This window comes from Alosa pseudoharengus, unplaced genomic scaffold (genome assembly GCF_046254945.1).
Source record: "Alosa pseudoharengus isolate Yale_2024_CS ecotype anadromous, Long Island Sound unplaced genomic scaffold, YU_APseudo_1.1 YU_APseudo_1.1_scf_10, whole genome shotgun sequence".
NCBI classification, from domain to species: domain Eukaryota; kingdom Metazoa; phylum Chordata; class Actinopteri; order Clupeiformes; family Clupeidae; genus Alosa; species Alosa pseudoharengus.
In genome coordinates this window covers 31,058,138-31,075,800 of record NW_027468565.1, presented here as the reverse complement: position 1 = coordinate 31,075,800, position 17,663 = coordinate 31,058,138, and the positions used below count along the sequence as shown (strand labels likewise).

The window sequence follows — 17,663 nt, the reverse complement described above, 5'->3', positions numbered from 1 at the left end:
CACATGCACACACATACTGTACACACACTTTCCAGCACAACAGCAGAAAGCCCATTTCAGCATGCTCAATGCCGCAGACATACACACACAGACACACACACACACACACACACACACACACACACACACACACACACACACACACACAGTTGCATACACAAATGTCTTTTCTCCTTGTCACGCCAGCTAATGAATAGTAAACTCAATTTCAGGACTCTGTCTGAAAGATAATTAGAATTGAGAGGCACTACCTCATACAGATCTGATTCTGATACCTTAGGCCTGCTTCAGACCAACTGCATGCTGTCCCAATAGCCCATAATCGTATTGTCTTTCAAATATAAATGGTAAATAGGCTGTATGCGTACAACACTTTTTTACAACACTTTATGAGTTAATGCCTCACATCCCCCTATTCACACAAACACACACACACACACACACACACACACCAATGGCGGGAGGCTGCCATGCATGGTGTCGACATGCACGTTGGGAGCAGTTTTGGGTTCAGTACCTTGAACCAAAGCACACTTTGACAAGATCAGGAATAACCAGACCTGAACCCCTCCTGAGCCACTGTCGCCCCAGAGCTGTGTTTCATAGTATGGCTTTGCTGTTTGTTTTTTAAGAGTTGCACTACTTGCTTTCTTCTGCAGACCGTCAGCAGACGAAAGCGAAGTTGACTGTAGTTGAAAAACTTGTTCTATCAGAGTTGGGCATGCTGGGCATTAGCTTGTTAATCCACAGAGAATTGAGTGCCGTCCCCTTCGGTGACGTTCCCAGCAGCGCTGGGAGGACTTTCGTCTTTAAATGCGTTTCTTGTGCTAATCAGAATGAACCTCTTTCAGACAGATGCACTTTCTTCCCCCTGGCCTCTTAAAGCTCTTTTTCATTAAGGCTGTGATATGGCCAGAAACACAGCACTTTTAAATCCCACAAGTACCACCCTGCAGTAATTTAGGAGACATACGTTACAGAAGTAGCACTGGGGTGAATGCAACAAATTTTTTAAGTAGTTTTAAAATAACTTTTTTTATGTGGTTGTGAACACCCTCTCACACACATTTCCATACAGGCACACATCATAGTCCACTTCCTAATCACACAGGGGTAAATGGTAAATGGACTCCATTTATATAGCACTAACAATTTCCCACAATCACCCATTCACACACACCCAGGATTTTCTGTAGGTCCGTAGAGTTCCTGCGCTAATTGTGGCTAATTATATAATCACGAAGCAGGGGGTCAGAGAGGGGGCTATGTTCAGATCAAACTGATTTGAATCCTGCTGTGTGGCGTTTGATTGACAGTACTAACAGAAAGGGAGAGGGAAATAGAGAGAGTGAAGAGAGAGAGAATTCAAGCGAGTGTGTGCATGCATTAGACTTTCAAAAGAGATGCGTGTCACTAGCATCGATCGTGATGTGAGATGTAGCCTTGTTAAACAACATACAGCCCTGGCGTATCTCCATAGATACGACAACATGACAGCATTTTCCCTCACCAAGACCATGTCCTGATAAACTAGCACGCCGAAGCCTTCCAGGAGCGCACAGTTGATCGGTGTCAATTGATTAACATACAGTATTCATATGTTTCCTTCACTCACTGTGCATATACAGTATACAGTAGGCTTCCATGCGGTGTGGTTTTTATCTCTGGTTTTATCTGCATCTTTGCATTAAGTGAAATGCCACACAGAGTGCCAGCAATGTTAATATAGGCACCATGCTGAGGTGTGTTAGTGGGAGTTCCTTCATGAGGTGACTGTTATGGTTTGTGAGAGTACACAGCGCAACACACACACACACACACACACACACACACACACACACACACACACACTTGTACGTGGTAAACAGGGCCGGCCTTCTTCTGAGCCATGGTGTTCATCTCCCAAGGCTTATCTGATTAAATCACCTCCCCTGCTAGGAAAGTGGAGTGACACACACACACACACACACACACACACACACACACACACACACACACACACACACACACAAACACATGATGTGTCACACACAGCGTGTCACTTTTAATCTGGCCCTTAATTCATTTGCAAGACCTGCGCATGGGCTTGCCTCCCCTGGGAGATGAGTGTTTACACACGTAAGCAGCTGGGAGGTGGGAGGCTCCCTTCACTCCCCTTACTCCAGTCAAAGGAAAAGAGCATGAGACTCCACGTTGTCCTCTAGGAAGACTCAGATGGACAAGTGGGTTTCCTTGCAGCCAGATTCACATGATGAGATACATAAATAGCTCTTAGAGGAGACAGACTCAGGTGTAATGTCAATTCCCACTCACTTTTAGACCAGTTTGAAATTCTCCAGAGAGAGGGCATTCTCTGTGTCTCGCTACTTCTGCAGAGGGGCTGGTGGTGGATGCTTTGGACTTTATTTTGTGATCAGGGATAAGAGAAAAAATATATGTTACATATTAAGTACCTGACTATAACATGTGCAGGGCATAAATGGAGACTACAATACCAGAATTATTTTACAGAAGCACTCTCTCTCTCTCTCTCTCTCTCTCTCTCTGTATCTATCTCTGTTTTTATACAATCTTTGATATGTCTTTAAAAAAATCACAAAGTTTTGGGAACATCTTCCGAGACTTGGCAATATGAGAGTCCTCATTCTGTAGAGTATGTGTTACGGTCTCGTAGATGCTAGGTACACAGGAAAGGGTTTAACTATGGGCTACACTAGTCTAGGGGCTATCAAACTGTCCTAGCACCCGGAGACCCTAACTTTATGCGTGTAATTTAACATGGAGGTATGAATGTAAGATGCTAAGGGTGTGTGTGTGTGTATATATCCCAGGGGAGAGAAGGCTTACCTCCAGATCAGCGCAAGCCTGGCAGCAGTGCCGGTCAGCACAAGTGATTGATTGTACGTTCAGGAAGGTGGATGGTAAGATCCTTCAGTTCTCTGTAGGATTCAAGAGACCACGTCCGATGGACACGACGCTGGTTTGGAACTCGCGCCACACGAAGCGGGCAGTCGCAAAGAACCACGAGAGTTCCCTCTCCACCCAACTTATAATGACATGCCCTAAAGAGGCAGCCAGCTCCCCCTGGGGTATGGGATGTGAACCAGGAATTATGTAGTGTCTCAGTGCAGCTCCTAACCTTGAGTTCTGCACTAGCCTACCGTAACAGTATGTAACTCGGCGAAGCAGTGATAAGGTCAAGACTGTGTTTCTCTCTACTCTAACCACACACTCACTTTAACGCTTAAACTCCTCACCCACACACACACACACACTGCATTTCTCTTCTCATTTAGTGTTCTTCTCTCAATGCTGCCTTTTCATTTAATTCTGAGAGAGGGAGGAAAAAGGCATTGCATGGCCAAACTAAAGCACGTTTAAATCCCCCCTCAGTTTTTTTTTGTGTGTGTAGAGAAATGAGGCTTTTAAAATTCAGAGAGCTTCCATTCATTATTTGACCCAAAGAAAGAAAGTGGTAATAACCTTGGCTTGCTGACTCTGTAGGTCATGGACGATGGGGAAGTAGATTGTCAGCCGCCCCTCCTAGCTTGCCCATTGTGCGCACCATAACGACTGCGCTAGTTATCAGCTCCCATCTAAACGTTAAAACTCGAGTGGGCTCGCATAAGGAATCGAGAAAAGATTGCATTTAGTCACAATTACAAGAGCCAATGAAAGGACTTCACCAGAGCTGCCAACTCTCACACATTGAGAGTGAGATTCATTCATTTGATTGGCTCCACACGCTCTTAGACCAATCAAATGTGTGAGGGTTGCCAGCTCTGCATCAGCCTTGTTACACTGCCATGGGTGTCACAGCTCTTACATGTGGAAAAACAATACCAAATAAAACAACAGTGCTGTGTTGAGTCAAACATGCATACCCAACGTATTCCATTCACACATGCATTGCATCTTCATTTCAGCAGATCCATGCACGTACATAAATGGCTCCCTACCTACATGGCTCACTCTTATAGGCTTTGTTGGTGACATGCATTCTTTTTTTCCCTCTTCGTTTTACAACTTGATCCTCAGTCAGCATTTTCTGTAAGTTAATTAGTTGGCAAAAGAGGTTAATTAATAGGAGACACAAAGGGAAGGGCATTGCAGTGCATTAATTATGAATGCTGAAGCTGCCTGTTCCTGCATTTATTAATGTGCAGCTCACAATCCCGATTTTAACCCTCTCACATGCAACAGACCTTCAAATGTTATAAGAGGGGAAGAAGTGGTATTCAGACAAACTGAAGACATTCTCACATCATTATCAACATTGCCATTTGTTTATTTGTTATGATGATTATGTTTAATATATTTTGCCAAGAGTTAGTACACAAAGTACAGATAAGCCTTAGGAGATGAACACCATGGCTCAGAAGAAGGCCAGCCCTGTTTACCACGCACAAATGTGTGTGTGTGTGTGTGTGTGTGTGTGTGTGTGTGTGTGTGTGTGTGTGTGTGTGTGTGTGTGTGCTCTCACAAACCATTACAGTCACCTCATGACAAAATGACGATGACGAAAATCCCTCAGACATATCATGCATGTTTCAATGTGACCGTGCGGAGCCCCAGCTTTCCTGATGACATGGTCATCTCCTGGCAGCCCAGGTCTTCAGCCCCAGACTCCATGTTGCCCTCTAGGAAGACTCAGATGGACAAGTGGGTTTCCTTGCAGCCAGATTCACATGATGAGATACATAAATACCTCTTAGAGGAGACAGACTCAGGTGTATTGTCAATTCCCACTCACTTTTAGACCAGTTTGAAATTCTCCAGAGAGAGGGCATTCTCTGTGTCTCGCTACTTCTGCAGAGGGGCTGGTGATGGATGCTTTGGACTTTATTTTGTGATCAGGGATAAGAGAATATATGTTATATATTAATTACCTGACAATAACATGTGCAGGGCATAAATGGAGACTACAATACCAGAATTATTTTACAGAAGCTCTCTATCTCTCTCTCTCTGTATCTATCTCTGTTTTTATACAATCTTTGATATGTCTTTAAAAAAAGCACAAAGTTTTGGAAACATCTTCCGAGACTTGGCAATATGAGAGTCCTCATTCTGTAGAGTATCTGTTACGATCTCGTAGACGCTAGGTACACAGGAAAGGGTTTAACTATGGGCTACACTAGTCTAGGGGCTATCAAACTGTCCTAGCACCCGGAGACCCTAACTTTAGGAGGGAGGCTGCTGATGGGGCAGGCTGGGGCAGTGCTTGCCAAGGCGGCCTCCCACAGAGTGTGTTTTCTCACCCACTCACCCACCCACAGACACCCTGGGACTACAGAACGTGCCGTGGTGTGACTGGTACATCTGTCGTTTGCTTGCGGAGCTGATTGTTGACATGGCCACAGAAATGTTAGCATTTCTGATTGACACTGTTTAATCAGCTCTTTTGATAGCTGTAACCATGACGACGAGAGGGCGCGATGACTTGATGCTACGCTAATGTAGGGAAATTAGAAGCAAGTGCAGATTGAATGGGAATGGTGAAAGTAAGGGCTCTAGAGGACCTCGTGTCTGCAGTAATTGTGGCATTAGAAAGATGACGGCAGTGTCCTAATATGCAAAAATAATGGATTGCACAGAGGGAATGCTACACTCGAATGTATCATGGAGGTTTTTGTATTGTTTTAATGTATTTTTTGAAACCTCAACTGCCATTATCTACTGTGTCTTAAAGTATACTATAACTTCTGTAAGTGGATTTTATTTAATATCATTAAGATTAATGAACTGTAGGTGTGTGATCCCTTCTAATCATTCACTTTTCAGAGGAGATAAAACATAAAGGAATATAGAAACTGTGTAATGAGCTAATCTACACTATAGCTTTTATGGAAAATGTGGGAAATGACATAAAGTATTAATTGGACACCAGACAGAAAGAGCACTGGCTAGCATATTATAAGCAAATAAATTTTCACTCATTGCATATGCTATACACACTTAATTATAATGTAATAGGTGGACAAGACCCGAAACAGTGTTTTCAACCTAGCCCCTTTCCCCTGTCTCTCTCTCTTTCTCTCTCTCTCACACACACACAGACACACACACACACACACACACACACACACACACACACACACACACACACACAGCTTTATATGATTGATTAGATTTATAAGAAAGACTACCCTTGCCTTGTTCAAGACTGCCCTTGTCTTTGTACTGAGTTTGTACTGACCTTTGACAGATGTGTAGTACCTGTAAGTTTGGTTCTGTTGCCATTGTGCATTCAAACTCCTGATGATGAAGCACTGTAGCTCTCCAAGGTGCTGGACTCCTTTGACGAGCTGCGTCATATTCATTTATCTATTAAGTGGACTTCCATTTGAACTCTTTCTGCTGCAAAATTAAAGAACCCACATCAAATATTGAAAAACATATCTCGTCTGAATAAATCACCTTTTTATTGTCTTATTAATGGAGGAGTCATAAATTATGTGAATTATGGACTAAGTACACTTCAGACATCTCCACACTGATTGGACTTGATATGATTTTTAGTACAGGGCACAGACACAGACCAACTGAATGTATATAGTAATCTTTATTTACCTCTCGCCCTATTATGTACCTATCCTGCCATCACCAGACCATTCATTTTGTGAAGATGGTCTGGGTATTCTCCATTGGGAAATATTTCCAATCCATTGTAATGGGTGTAAACTTTGAAGCAATTGGTCTACCTTAGCCAATCACATTAATCCGGGATTCCTAACGTTACCTCCTACTATACCGTATGAACTATGTAGATGTGGATATACAGGGCTTCTAACATTACAGAAGAATTGCACATAGGTACAGTAAGTAAGTGGTGCACAGAATTCTTTTTTATCTTTCTGTTGATCATGCCTCTGTCTCTCTCATTTTGGACTTGGTCTTGACTTGGACTCGAGCGACTTTTAACTCGGTCTTGACTTGGTCTCAAATCTCTTTTGACTCTGTCTTGACTTGGTATAGACTAGTCCTCATCTTGGACTTATTTTGGACTTGTCAAAGGTGGTCTTGACTACAGCTCTGCTGCAAGGCATTGCTACTACCGTTTACCACTACCATATCCTATACCATTTTCTGTCATCTCTGTGGTCGCTGATTCCTGATGGCTGATGGCTGACGGAAGCATTAGTGCATTGAGAGTAGCCAGACTAGTGTCTCAGTGAGATGAAAATGAGCTGAGGTATCAGGCATGTAGGGCCAGCTGTCCTTTATCAAACCTCTGGAGATTTAAAATAATCATTTAAATGATTTGTATGCTCAGTCAATGCAGTGAATGAGGTTTCTTTTACAACGCCGCATTTCCACACTGATATACAATGTAAATTAAAGAAACTTCAAACCCAAGGCACTCATCTAAAGGCCAAAAAAGTTAAAATGCCTTTATTTAACTGGGCAGATACATGTTAACAGTCCTTCAACGAATTTCAGCATCTACAGTGGGCATTACTTTGAAATGGCCACTTCAATCGGCCACTTCATTTGGCCTTCTTCAGGAAGTTGACAATGAACATGCCTAATTGTTTAGGCTCCTCCATCAAAGATCACCGTCTTACTATCAGTTTCAGCTTTTTCATGTAAATTGTTTGTTTTCTCAGAGGTTGTGTTCATTGTCTTTAAACAAAGTGGAAACAATCATGGCTTAACAACTTTAACTCGCACACTGCTAATTGCAACGCTCACATGGAAAAGAAAGACACATTTAGCTGCAGTGTCTCTCCTCCTGATAGCGATTGTCACTGCAGCCACTGAAAAGTCATGACCTGTCGGCACGTTATGCCCGGGAGGAGGTGGAAAGGCACTTACCTCCCTCGAGATGAACTGGAGGATCTGGATAATGAGGTGTCAGAGCCTGGAAGGAGAATATCCACTCAGGATTAATTTGGTAAAGATGTAGACTTGGGCAGAGTCAAGCTTTTTGAAACCAAGCGAAATTGGTAGTAATTATAATAAAGTTTAACTCTGAGAAATTAATCAAACTCTGATTACATTATATTTACCATGTACTGTAGTCAGGCTGGAATACACACACACACACACACACACACACACACACATACAGACACACACACACACACACCTATGCTTACCATAGACAACTTTAGTAAACATATGTCCTTAAATCCAGTAAAAGAGATATGCACGTTTGAAAATTGGATCTAGGTACAGAGTTAAGCCTCTGAAGTTCCTAACCTGCATAGTGTATAGGTGTAAACTCTCAATTGTGTGTGTGTGTGTGTGTGTGTGTGTGTGTGTGTGCGCGTGCGTGCATGCGTGTATGTGTGTCTTAAAGAAACTAAGATTTCTCCCCGTGTCTTTTCCTCTCTAGCTGTTTTGTTGATGATGAGCCCCCCTGTGTGGAGGAGATTGAGTACCATTCCCACGTCACCTCTGACCTCCCTGGCAATGACTTGGATTCAGAGGTCAACGCCAACATGTCCAGCCCGGAGAACGACGATATGGACAAGGACGGCGACAAGCAGATGTCGCGTTGCCATGGGAACGACCTCAAGTCCCGCCTCTACCCCCACCTGTGTCGCCCAGACTCCCTGGAGTCACTGTAGGATGGACTGAGGATGTGCAGTAGCAACATCTACAGCGATGACAGGCACCAGTTGTCCAGTTGTGAATCGAGTCACCCCCTACTTTCTTAGAAACAAAACCAAACAAAACAGAAGATTCTCCATGTAAAATGTTCTACTCAAGAAAGCCTTTTCTGATGGAAGGTTTCTTTAGAGCTGGACTGTTCTATATCAGATGTTTATAAAACAACCCTCTCTTATGAGAAAACTAAGTAGAATGTTCAGCAGTTCCTCCATAGATAAGCTATAGAACCTTTTTTGTTTGTTGTTGTTTTTGGTGTACTCAATGGCAGAATTTCTGGGGTGGGGGAGGGTTATTTTACACCAATTTACACCCAGCATTAATTTGGCAGACATGGTGATGTGCAGGCATATGACATAATGTAGTCCCTGTGCTTGCTAATGGATGTGTCACTGGAAATTTGAGTAAAATCTAGTGGTTTGCAATTAGCAAGTAGCATCAGCATGACAAATGCAACACACAATTTTGTATTGAACACAATTATGAGCGTCTTAGACGGTCTGAGATAAGATTCCCCAAGACAGTTGCTGAAAATATGTTGTGTATAAAATATCTTGTCTTAGATAGAGTTTGATAACCTATACATAAACACTGTGCAGACATAAATCATTGTGGTTATTTATTGGTACATGCATCTATAACAACATGTAACTTAAACTTAGATGTGCAAAATGAATCATACTATCATAGAAAAAAACGCACAGGTCATCATAGAACATGAAACTGGGCATCATAACCATACCATGCCATGTCATAAAGTGTAGTATTGTATGGAATTATGTTTACATTATATAAGCTGCATTTTAAACAATACTTTTTTGTAAGGCATTTTGTTAAAGAGGCAAAAAAAGCAGGTGTTCTTTTGTGTTCACACAGCAGTTGTTAAAAACTATAGCACTTGAATCCTGAAGTGGTAGATCCAGTCATTACACTGTATTGTATAATACAATACGTATTACACTACATTTTACTGCATTAGGATTATGGCATCATTGCACAAATAGGACAATTTGGAACAAACACACATATCCAAAGGAATGTTAAATTCAGTTTGCATAATATTATTCCTGTAACAGTTTCTGGCTCCACTCTGTACCTGATTTACTCTGTGGCAGGTTTCAGGACTTGAAAACAGTTTTGGCGTCAGCTACCATGGAACCAGTGCCCTTGATTGTATGTGAATAATGTTTTCTCAAGTGTCCAGTCCTTCCACGGAAGAGAAAACTGTTGTCCCTCAAAAAGCCATTTTTGCACAGCAATAAAAAACAGAATTGAGTTTCTCTGTTTCACTGTGTATTATGATTGGGTTGGCCTGTCTTGGGTCAGTGGTGTTGGGGAAAGACAAGAAGAGCTGTAAACAGTGTTGTAAGGCTGCCGCTTGGAGCTCCAGTGGAATTCTCGGTCTAACCATTCATGTGCTGTTGAAACGGCGTAAATAGGCGACCCACCAGGCCAGCACTAACCTCCGAGCGTGGTAAACAAAATCGGATATTTCAGGCAGTAAATGCTCCCGTTAAGAACCAAAACAGATTTTGTTTAAATCTACACACCTATGGCTACTGAAAAATGTAAGGTTCATTTATCAAATGTTATTTTGAAGTATTGAAAAACATCATTGTTTTAGAATTTTCGAACGAAATTGGTGATAATTGGAGGCGTTACGATAGTGGTGGTCAATAAGGCTGGAAATGAGTGACTACTAAGTCAAATTAACAACTATTATCATATTGTGGCCTAGCCTACTCTCCACACCACACTAGTCTACCAAGCTCCACACCCACAACCCTTCCCCCAGGTAAAGGTCTGCAAAGGTTAGCCACAGAGTGAGTGAAAGTGATTGAATGACAGAGTGAGGATGATAGAATAGAAAATAGAAAGACAGCCGAGTTTGCACAAGTTCGTCTGCCGTTGTTCGCTCCCCCCAGATATTAGGGAATCTGCACACTCATCTGACCGTCTCTGATGTGCGGCGGGCGGGCCTGATTGCTGTGGGTACACTTAATGACCTTGCGGGTGACCTCCGAGCGCACAGGCAAGACTTCCTCCCTGAGCGCCACAGCGTCGGCATCCCGGCCTGTAATCTCCAGCCCCTTTTACCGATGGATTGTCTAATTAGAGTGAGGTGTTGGGACGTGGCGCACCTGAGAGCGAGGGAGACAGAGAGAGAGAGAGACAGAGAGAGGTAAGCTGGTCCTCATTGACATGCTACAAGAGAGACTGGCAGTACACACGGCTGCCTCTCCTAATGAGGGTTTCTCTCCATTGCTGTCTGACACACACACACAAACACACACACACACACACACACTGGGAAGTCCAGAGGAGTCGGACATCAGTAATCGTATAATACCACACGATGGAGGAGAAGAACAGAAAGCTTTTTGAAGCCCATTAAGAATGACACACACACACACACACTCACACCTGTGGGGTTTGTTTCATGCAGCAAGTCTCACGACTGTGAGCATGAATGGAAGGCAGTGAAGGATAGCTGCACAGAGGCCAGAGCATTTTGTCAGGCCCTGGAACCCCATAAATATGGATGGCAAACAAATATCTGTGGGTAGTCTAGCCAGTGTGCCGTGCAGTCATTTATAAACTTTTCCCAAAACATAATTGCAGCTCTGTGCCTTTTCTTTTTTTCTTTGGTGCTCTCAGAAATATCAATGACAAATTCAAATCATTTGAGAGGAAGAAAGAGAAAGAGGATTGGTGTGTAAATGAGAGAGAGAGAGAGAGAGAGAGAGAGAGAGGAGGGGAGGGGGGACAAAGAGAGCAAGCAAGAGAGAGAGAGTGGCAGGTAGCTTGTCATGCTAATCAGTGGGGACAGCTGTACAAGCCCCTCGCATGCGGCCGTCCTATTTCTGCACCTCTTGTTTATCAGATGGGCTCCACTGTCTGTCCTTGCTGGTGCCAGCAGAACAATCACTCTGGTCTGATGGACGCAGCGCTCTCAGTCGCATCAGGGGCGTTTCCAGCGAGCGGGATTCATGTGGTTGAGACATCTCTTCTCGTTAGAGCCAACGTCACACACACACACACACACACAGTCCTGAGAGGATCCAGCTGCATGTCCATCACTGCTTAACTACTACACGGCTAAACATGTGATTGTACTGACTGTCTTTGAGTGGCTTGGTGTGTGTGTGTGTGTGTGTGTGTGTGTGCGTGTGTGTGTTTCACATTTAAGTACTAATTCTAAATCAATGAGTGATCCACATGTTTGTATGTCTTCCTTTAATGTAATGCTATTAAATAGCAAAGTCCAACTCCATTGACATATCTAGTCATGTTCTCATCCCAAAGACAAAGTTCATCTCAGACCCATCAGGTATTTAATTTGTGCTCTTTTTTATTTGCTTGATCATACAGTATGTCAGTGGTGGCTGGTTAAGCTTACTCTCAGTCTTTTTATCATTATCTAGAATCTCTCAAGATAGACTGTTGCTTGTAGTGCATATATACAGATGGTTTCTACTTCAAACAATGGATTTCTGTAGCATACATACCATGTGCAAAACAAAGTATAGGGGGGAGGGTTATGGCCATGATGCTATCTTGTGTAAAACAGGAAAATGAGGCTGATTTATTCTCTGCAGTGTTTTCAATTATTTTCTATTTTATCAACACTGATTGGTATCTAAATGGATCTGTTTAGCACATACTGTGAAGTTGCATCATATACAGCTGTATATATATATATATATATATATGTAGCTGATTGTTTACATTGGTCCCACATGCCGGTAAATGTAATGCAACACATTGCTTGTTCACTGCTGGTTATATGTTTGGACAGACACATTAATGATACAGACAGTAAACGGTGCTCTACCTCGCTCGCTGAGTCGCACACATCTGATCATAAGAATCAGTTCAAAAGAATCAGAGTATTCACTTGGTAGATGACCTTCAGTCACTGATACATAGCAGCCTTTCAGGCATAAGAACTGTTATAACTTTTCAGACGTATTCATAGTCAGAGCATGGTGGTGGGTGTCAATTTAGCTCAACTAAGTGACCTGCTGCTGCAGTTGTAAATATTGACAAACAACAAGCAGGTAAACAGGTAAACAATATCCTTTTTTGCTCAGAGTGAATAGAGTTGTGGACAGATGGTGCCAGCGAAGAGGTGAGTGAAAGGAGAAAAAACACAATTACTGCAACTCGCTGCTGCCACAGCTGTCAGCAGACTAATTGAGTTTTAAATACTGAACATAAAAGCAAAGTTAATGCTCACTTTGCTTGAAACCACTATTGTAAACGGAAATTGTTTCCTCAGTAAATTTGATCCAAACTGTCATTTTTCTTTCTTTCTCGTAACACTATAAAGACGTTTGAAAACGGGGGAAAAGTGCTTCCCGACCCCCCAACCCCTTTGGTCAAGTGATAAGAGAGCCAGTCTGCCCTCGTCACTTCACCATCTCCACCCAATGGGAGCTTCCTACTGCTCTCTCTCTCTCTCTCTCTCTCTCTCTCTCTCTCTCTCTCTCTCTCTCTCTCTCCTGTTCTCCTTTAAACTTTACCTTTGGCTCAGGGCGCCTCTGCAGAGACTGCAGATAGCACACATAAAAGGCCAGCTACAGCACATTACCGGTGTCAAATCTGCCTGGAGTGGATAATTGACCACTTTTTTCCGTGTTCATGGAGGGAGGAAATCATACTCTGCCCTCTGGTTACCCCAGGCTGCTTTCCAAATGTGCAAATGCATGGTGTATAATTAAGCAGAGTTTGGCTCAGGAGGACCAGAGGAGGTACAGTAGGGGCCAAGTGGCCCCTTACGAATACACGGAAATTGTGGGTACTCTATTAATACGGTTATGCAGAGCTTTAGTGGCATTAATTCATTAGTGTTTCTTATTCCAAAGATCACAGGTGAGTAGTTCTAGTCAAAATAGATTAATATCCTTTATTACTGGCTGGATGAAACTTCAGGGCTTCGTATTAGCTGGCAGTGATAGGCATTGAAGTGAGACAAAATCACATCACCATCAGAGAATCGTATATGATTTAAAAGACTTACAGTGCATTTAATCTCTTCATCTTAACTGTGGTGTCTCTTCATCACTGTATGCTATACATTGAGATTGTTAACCATAAGGCCTGCTAGCCAGGCACTTTACTCAGAGTGTGTGTACGCTACCGTTGTGTTTAATAAGAGTCATGACTGATCCCAGGTCTGTCTCAGCAGTATAAGAGGCAATCTGGAGCCATTAGGATGGCTGAAATGGAGCTCTCGGAGATCTCCTTATCTCCATGTATGGACCAGTGACCCGGAACTGCTGTGGATCAATGAAGAGGTCCCAGACAGAGAGCATTACATGGCTGATTAAACGGACCTATGGAGCCTGAAGACTCTTAATGCACTCGCACTCTTTCACAGCCCATCTCAAACGACTGAGGCTCAACTGGGATTGAGTGTGAATGCAAAAAAACACTAGCTCCCAAGGTGCTGGTCAAAAGATAACACGTTTGCTGTTCGTCCAGCTGGCCCACGCTTAAAGTAGCACAGTTGGGCGGGTTGAAATCGGAAAGGCTTCCGGTGAAGTAGCCTGGCCGATGGCTAGCTTCCGTATGCTGTATGAGATGAGTGTCAGGGAACATGTCTTGGGATGATGTTCGAGCAGCAAGACTTCGGATTTGCTGGTCTGTGATAGCATTTCCGAGACTCTCTTGAGGGGGTTCGTGCAGAAGGCCGGATGGCGGCTAACGGAGAAGTGAAAACCACTTCAGTCTCCACTGTGCTGCCCACTTGGTCCCTGCACGGTGTGCCTGCCTCGCCGCTTGGCTCTGAAGCCTCTCTGCTGTAATGAGACGGAGCCGAGAGCAGGGAACATCGCAGCCTTGTGTGCCATCTTCACATAAATTCTTTAACCCCCCCCCCCATACACACACACACACGCACACACACATGCACACACACACACACATGCACACACACACACACACACAACGCCCCGCTTTACTCTACAGCCCCTGTGTAGCTCACCACTTCTGCACATCTTAATGTCTCTCTGCAGGGAATTTCATTATGGCCTAGATTACAACAATCATTCTTCCAGGACGGAAGCTGAGGGGCGTGCGGGCGAGGGGCGGGGGGTGGCACTGCAGGTTGGCATGACATTTCTTGACCTCTTCCGCATTTGCCACGTGCCGTAATGGGTTTTGTTCTCACCTCTCCTGTTTCTCTGCTCTCTCTCTCTCATTTGTTCTGTCAGAAAGGTTTGAAAGGGCCATACGCAAGCAGACACTGATTACAAACGCAAACTCTCTATGCCGCTGTCTCCATCCATACCATCAGTTTTAATCTTGTAACAAAATGAGGTTCTCTTGTCAGTTCTGCCAATGCTTCATGTTTTGCAGTAGCAAGGAGCAACTCAAAGGACTTTAGAGTCTTCGGGCTGTATTTTGGGTCACCAGCGCATGGCGTAAAGTTCGTTATTCACCAGCGCGAAGTTGAATTCGTTATTTTGCACCTTTATTTTTTAAGCATTGCGCCCAGGGGTGTGGCAATTAACAACCTAGGGAGGGACCTGGCGCATTGTCTAAAAATCGCTATCATACACCACCTAAACCTGGTCAGAAGTCAATGGCGAGTTGTTCATATTGTAGCGTCGGTGGATGTACATGTTTAACGTGGAATGAGTGTCTCCCAGAATGCAGTGCGAGTGAATGCTAGAATGTGTAATGTCGATTATAATAGTTGTAGTTACGTTTAGCATGTTGTGTATTTGTTAGCGTGTTAGTCTCTTTGGTTGTACCTCATGTGCTTATCCTCGTGGTGATGTGTGTAGTAAACCCTTATTGTGTGTAGCATGTGCGGCTGAGACTACCCCTGTGTTGCCCTATGTAGTTGTCTGTGTCCGTATGAGTCTTCCTGTTCCAATAAATGGCCGTCCTGGCCAAAGGTGAATCTTGTCTGAGGGTGAGATCGCTACATTGGTGTCAGAAGTGGGATGGGCCCCTCCCGGGGCGCGAAGGTCCACGCCAGATCAAGACGGAGAAGAAGGCCGAGGACCAGACCAGCAAGATGGCGGCGGATCTCAGCAGATGTTCCAATGGTCCTTTTAAGGACTAGCCAGCTCGCCGAGCTCGCCACTTCGGAGGATGGAGGACCTGACGGCCCGGCGCGGGACCTGTGCAGGCGACCAGCGGGACCAGCCCTGCACAGCCGACGAGAGCTGCCAGCGCTGGAGGAAGCGGCCCCGGCTGAGGAGTTCCCGGCTCGACGCCGATGTCGATGCTGCCGTCATCCGAGGATCTCATCCATAGAGAGCGCGAACTCTCTGACGACCTTGGAACACGACCACAGCGGCCGGATTTACACCGCCAGCTATGGAAGAACTTCCAGAGCGTCAGCTGCCGGTCGAGAGTGTGATGGAGTCATAGCTGCTAGTTCGGGAGCTTGCGGTGCTCCAGCTAGTGACCAAGAGGGTAACGTCGACCTGTAGAGCCTTGGGAGCTATCGTTTTGTGTACTGTTTGAGATTTTAAGTGCGCACGTTCCGGTTGACGCAAGTCTGCGCAAAGTTTTTCATGTTTTGTGTGTGAGTTTCTGTGTGTCCCGAGCCTGCTGAGAGGGTCGGGGTCTCCATTTCCCGCCACAGTGGAGCATCGTTGTGCTCGAGAGACAGCCGACAAAAGTTCTACAAGAGGGCAGCGCGAGGAGGGACCTCGACGTGGACTGCTGACCGCCTGGAGATCGGCACACTGTGGACAGGTGGCAACGGCCACGAGCTGTCACAGTAGCCAGAGGGGGCTACCGAACGTCCAGGGGTTCCAGCGTATCCGGGGGTTCGGCTTGCAGTGGGACTGTTTGCTGCTGTTTGAGGTAGTGCAGCTGCACGGCGGGAAACTGAGGGCCCAAGCGACACCACGACCCCACGTCTGGCCGGTTCTGGTGCTTGTTCGGGGGAGAACTGACGTGACAGAGGCAGCCGAGAGCCCTTCCAGTCGGGATGGGTTATCGTGCAGCCGGAGGCTTTCCGGTCACTTGGACTAAGCACTGGGACTGACACCGACGCAGCCGCGAGCGGTGAGCTGAGCTGTCATTGCCGGGGACGACAATGGCTCGGGAGGGGGTTATGTAGCGTCGGTGGATGTACATGTTTAACGTGGAATGAGTGTCTCCCAGAATGCAGTGCGAGTGAATGCTAGAATGTGTAATGTCGATTATAATAGTTGTAGTTACGTTTAGCATGTTGTGTATTTGTTAGCGTGTTAGTCTCTTTGGTTGTACCTCATGTGCTTATCCTCGTGGTGATGTGTGTAGTAAACCCTTATTGTGTGTAGCATGTGCGGCTGAGACTACCCCTGTGTTGCCCTATGTAGTTGTCTGTGTCCGTATGAGTCTTCCTGTTCCAATAAATGGCCGTCCTGGCCAAAGGTGAATCTTGTCTGAGGGTGAGATCGCTACAATATGCTATTTTAAGAGCGCATGTCAACAGTCATATTGGCAGGTGCACGCACCATCCTTCTATCATTCATGAATGCACACCAGCGCACGTCCATGCAAAGCATTACAAATTGCACGATTACAATGGTAAACATAATTAGAATAAAGATATTACGAAATACTGTACATCTCATGATGAGTAGTTATTCACCATCATTTGCAAATTGGTAATGACGGTTAAAAGTGATTAGGGGAGAGGCGAGAGACACGTATGGAGCACAGCTGAAGACGCACTGTCACGAGATATAAGCAACTCCTCTGCAGGATAAATGTTGTTTTATTCAGTCATTTGAGCAACATTAGGGTAAGTGTTGCTTTTTCCAGCCTATGTTTTCGATGGTAACCCATTGTCAGTCAATAGTGAAAGTAACTGCATATAACTGTCTTGTCGTTGACTGACTCCTTGGTGAAGTTAGTTTCACTTTGCCAATGAGTTCAAATAATAGACGAGTGCAAATGCGTGAAGGCTATGCTAGGCTTTAGTAAAGCATGGTTTAAGAATGACTATTCCATACGGTCTCACAAGCAGCCTCCTTCAAATGCGCCATTGAATGCCAAAATACCGATGCATTTATTTGACATATCGCGCGTTG

The 17,663-nt window shown here is 44.5% G+C and overlaps 1 protein-coding gene across 1 annotated transcript in view; it reads left to right on the top strand.

Annotated features, from left to right (window-relative positions):
• The window catches only part of agbl1 (AGBL carboxypeptidase 1), a 150,655-nt gene extending 140,788 nt beyond the window's left edge, over positions 1-9,867 (top strand). The window contains exon 25 of the mRNA XM_076269917.1: positions 8,342-9,867. Coding sequence (XP_076126032.1) covers positions 8,342-8,576 — 235 coding nt within the window. The 3' untranslated portion in view covers positions 8,577-9,867. The remainder of the gene's footprint in view (positions 1-8,341) is intronic.
• Positions 9,868-17,663: the final 7,796 nt, after the last annotated feature.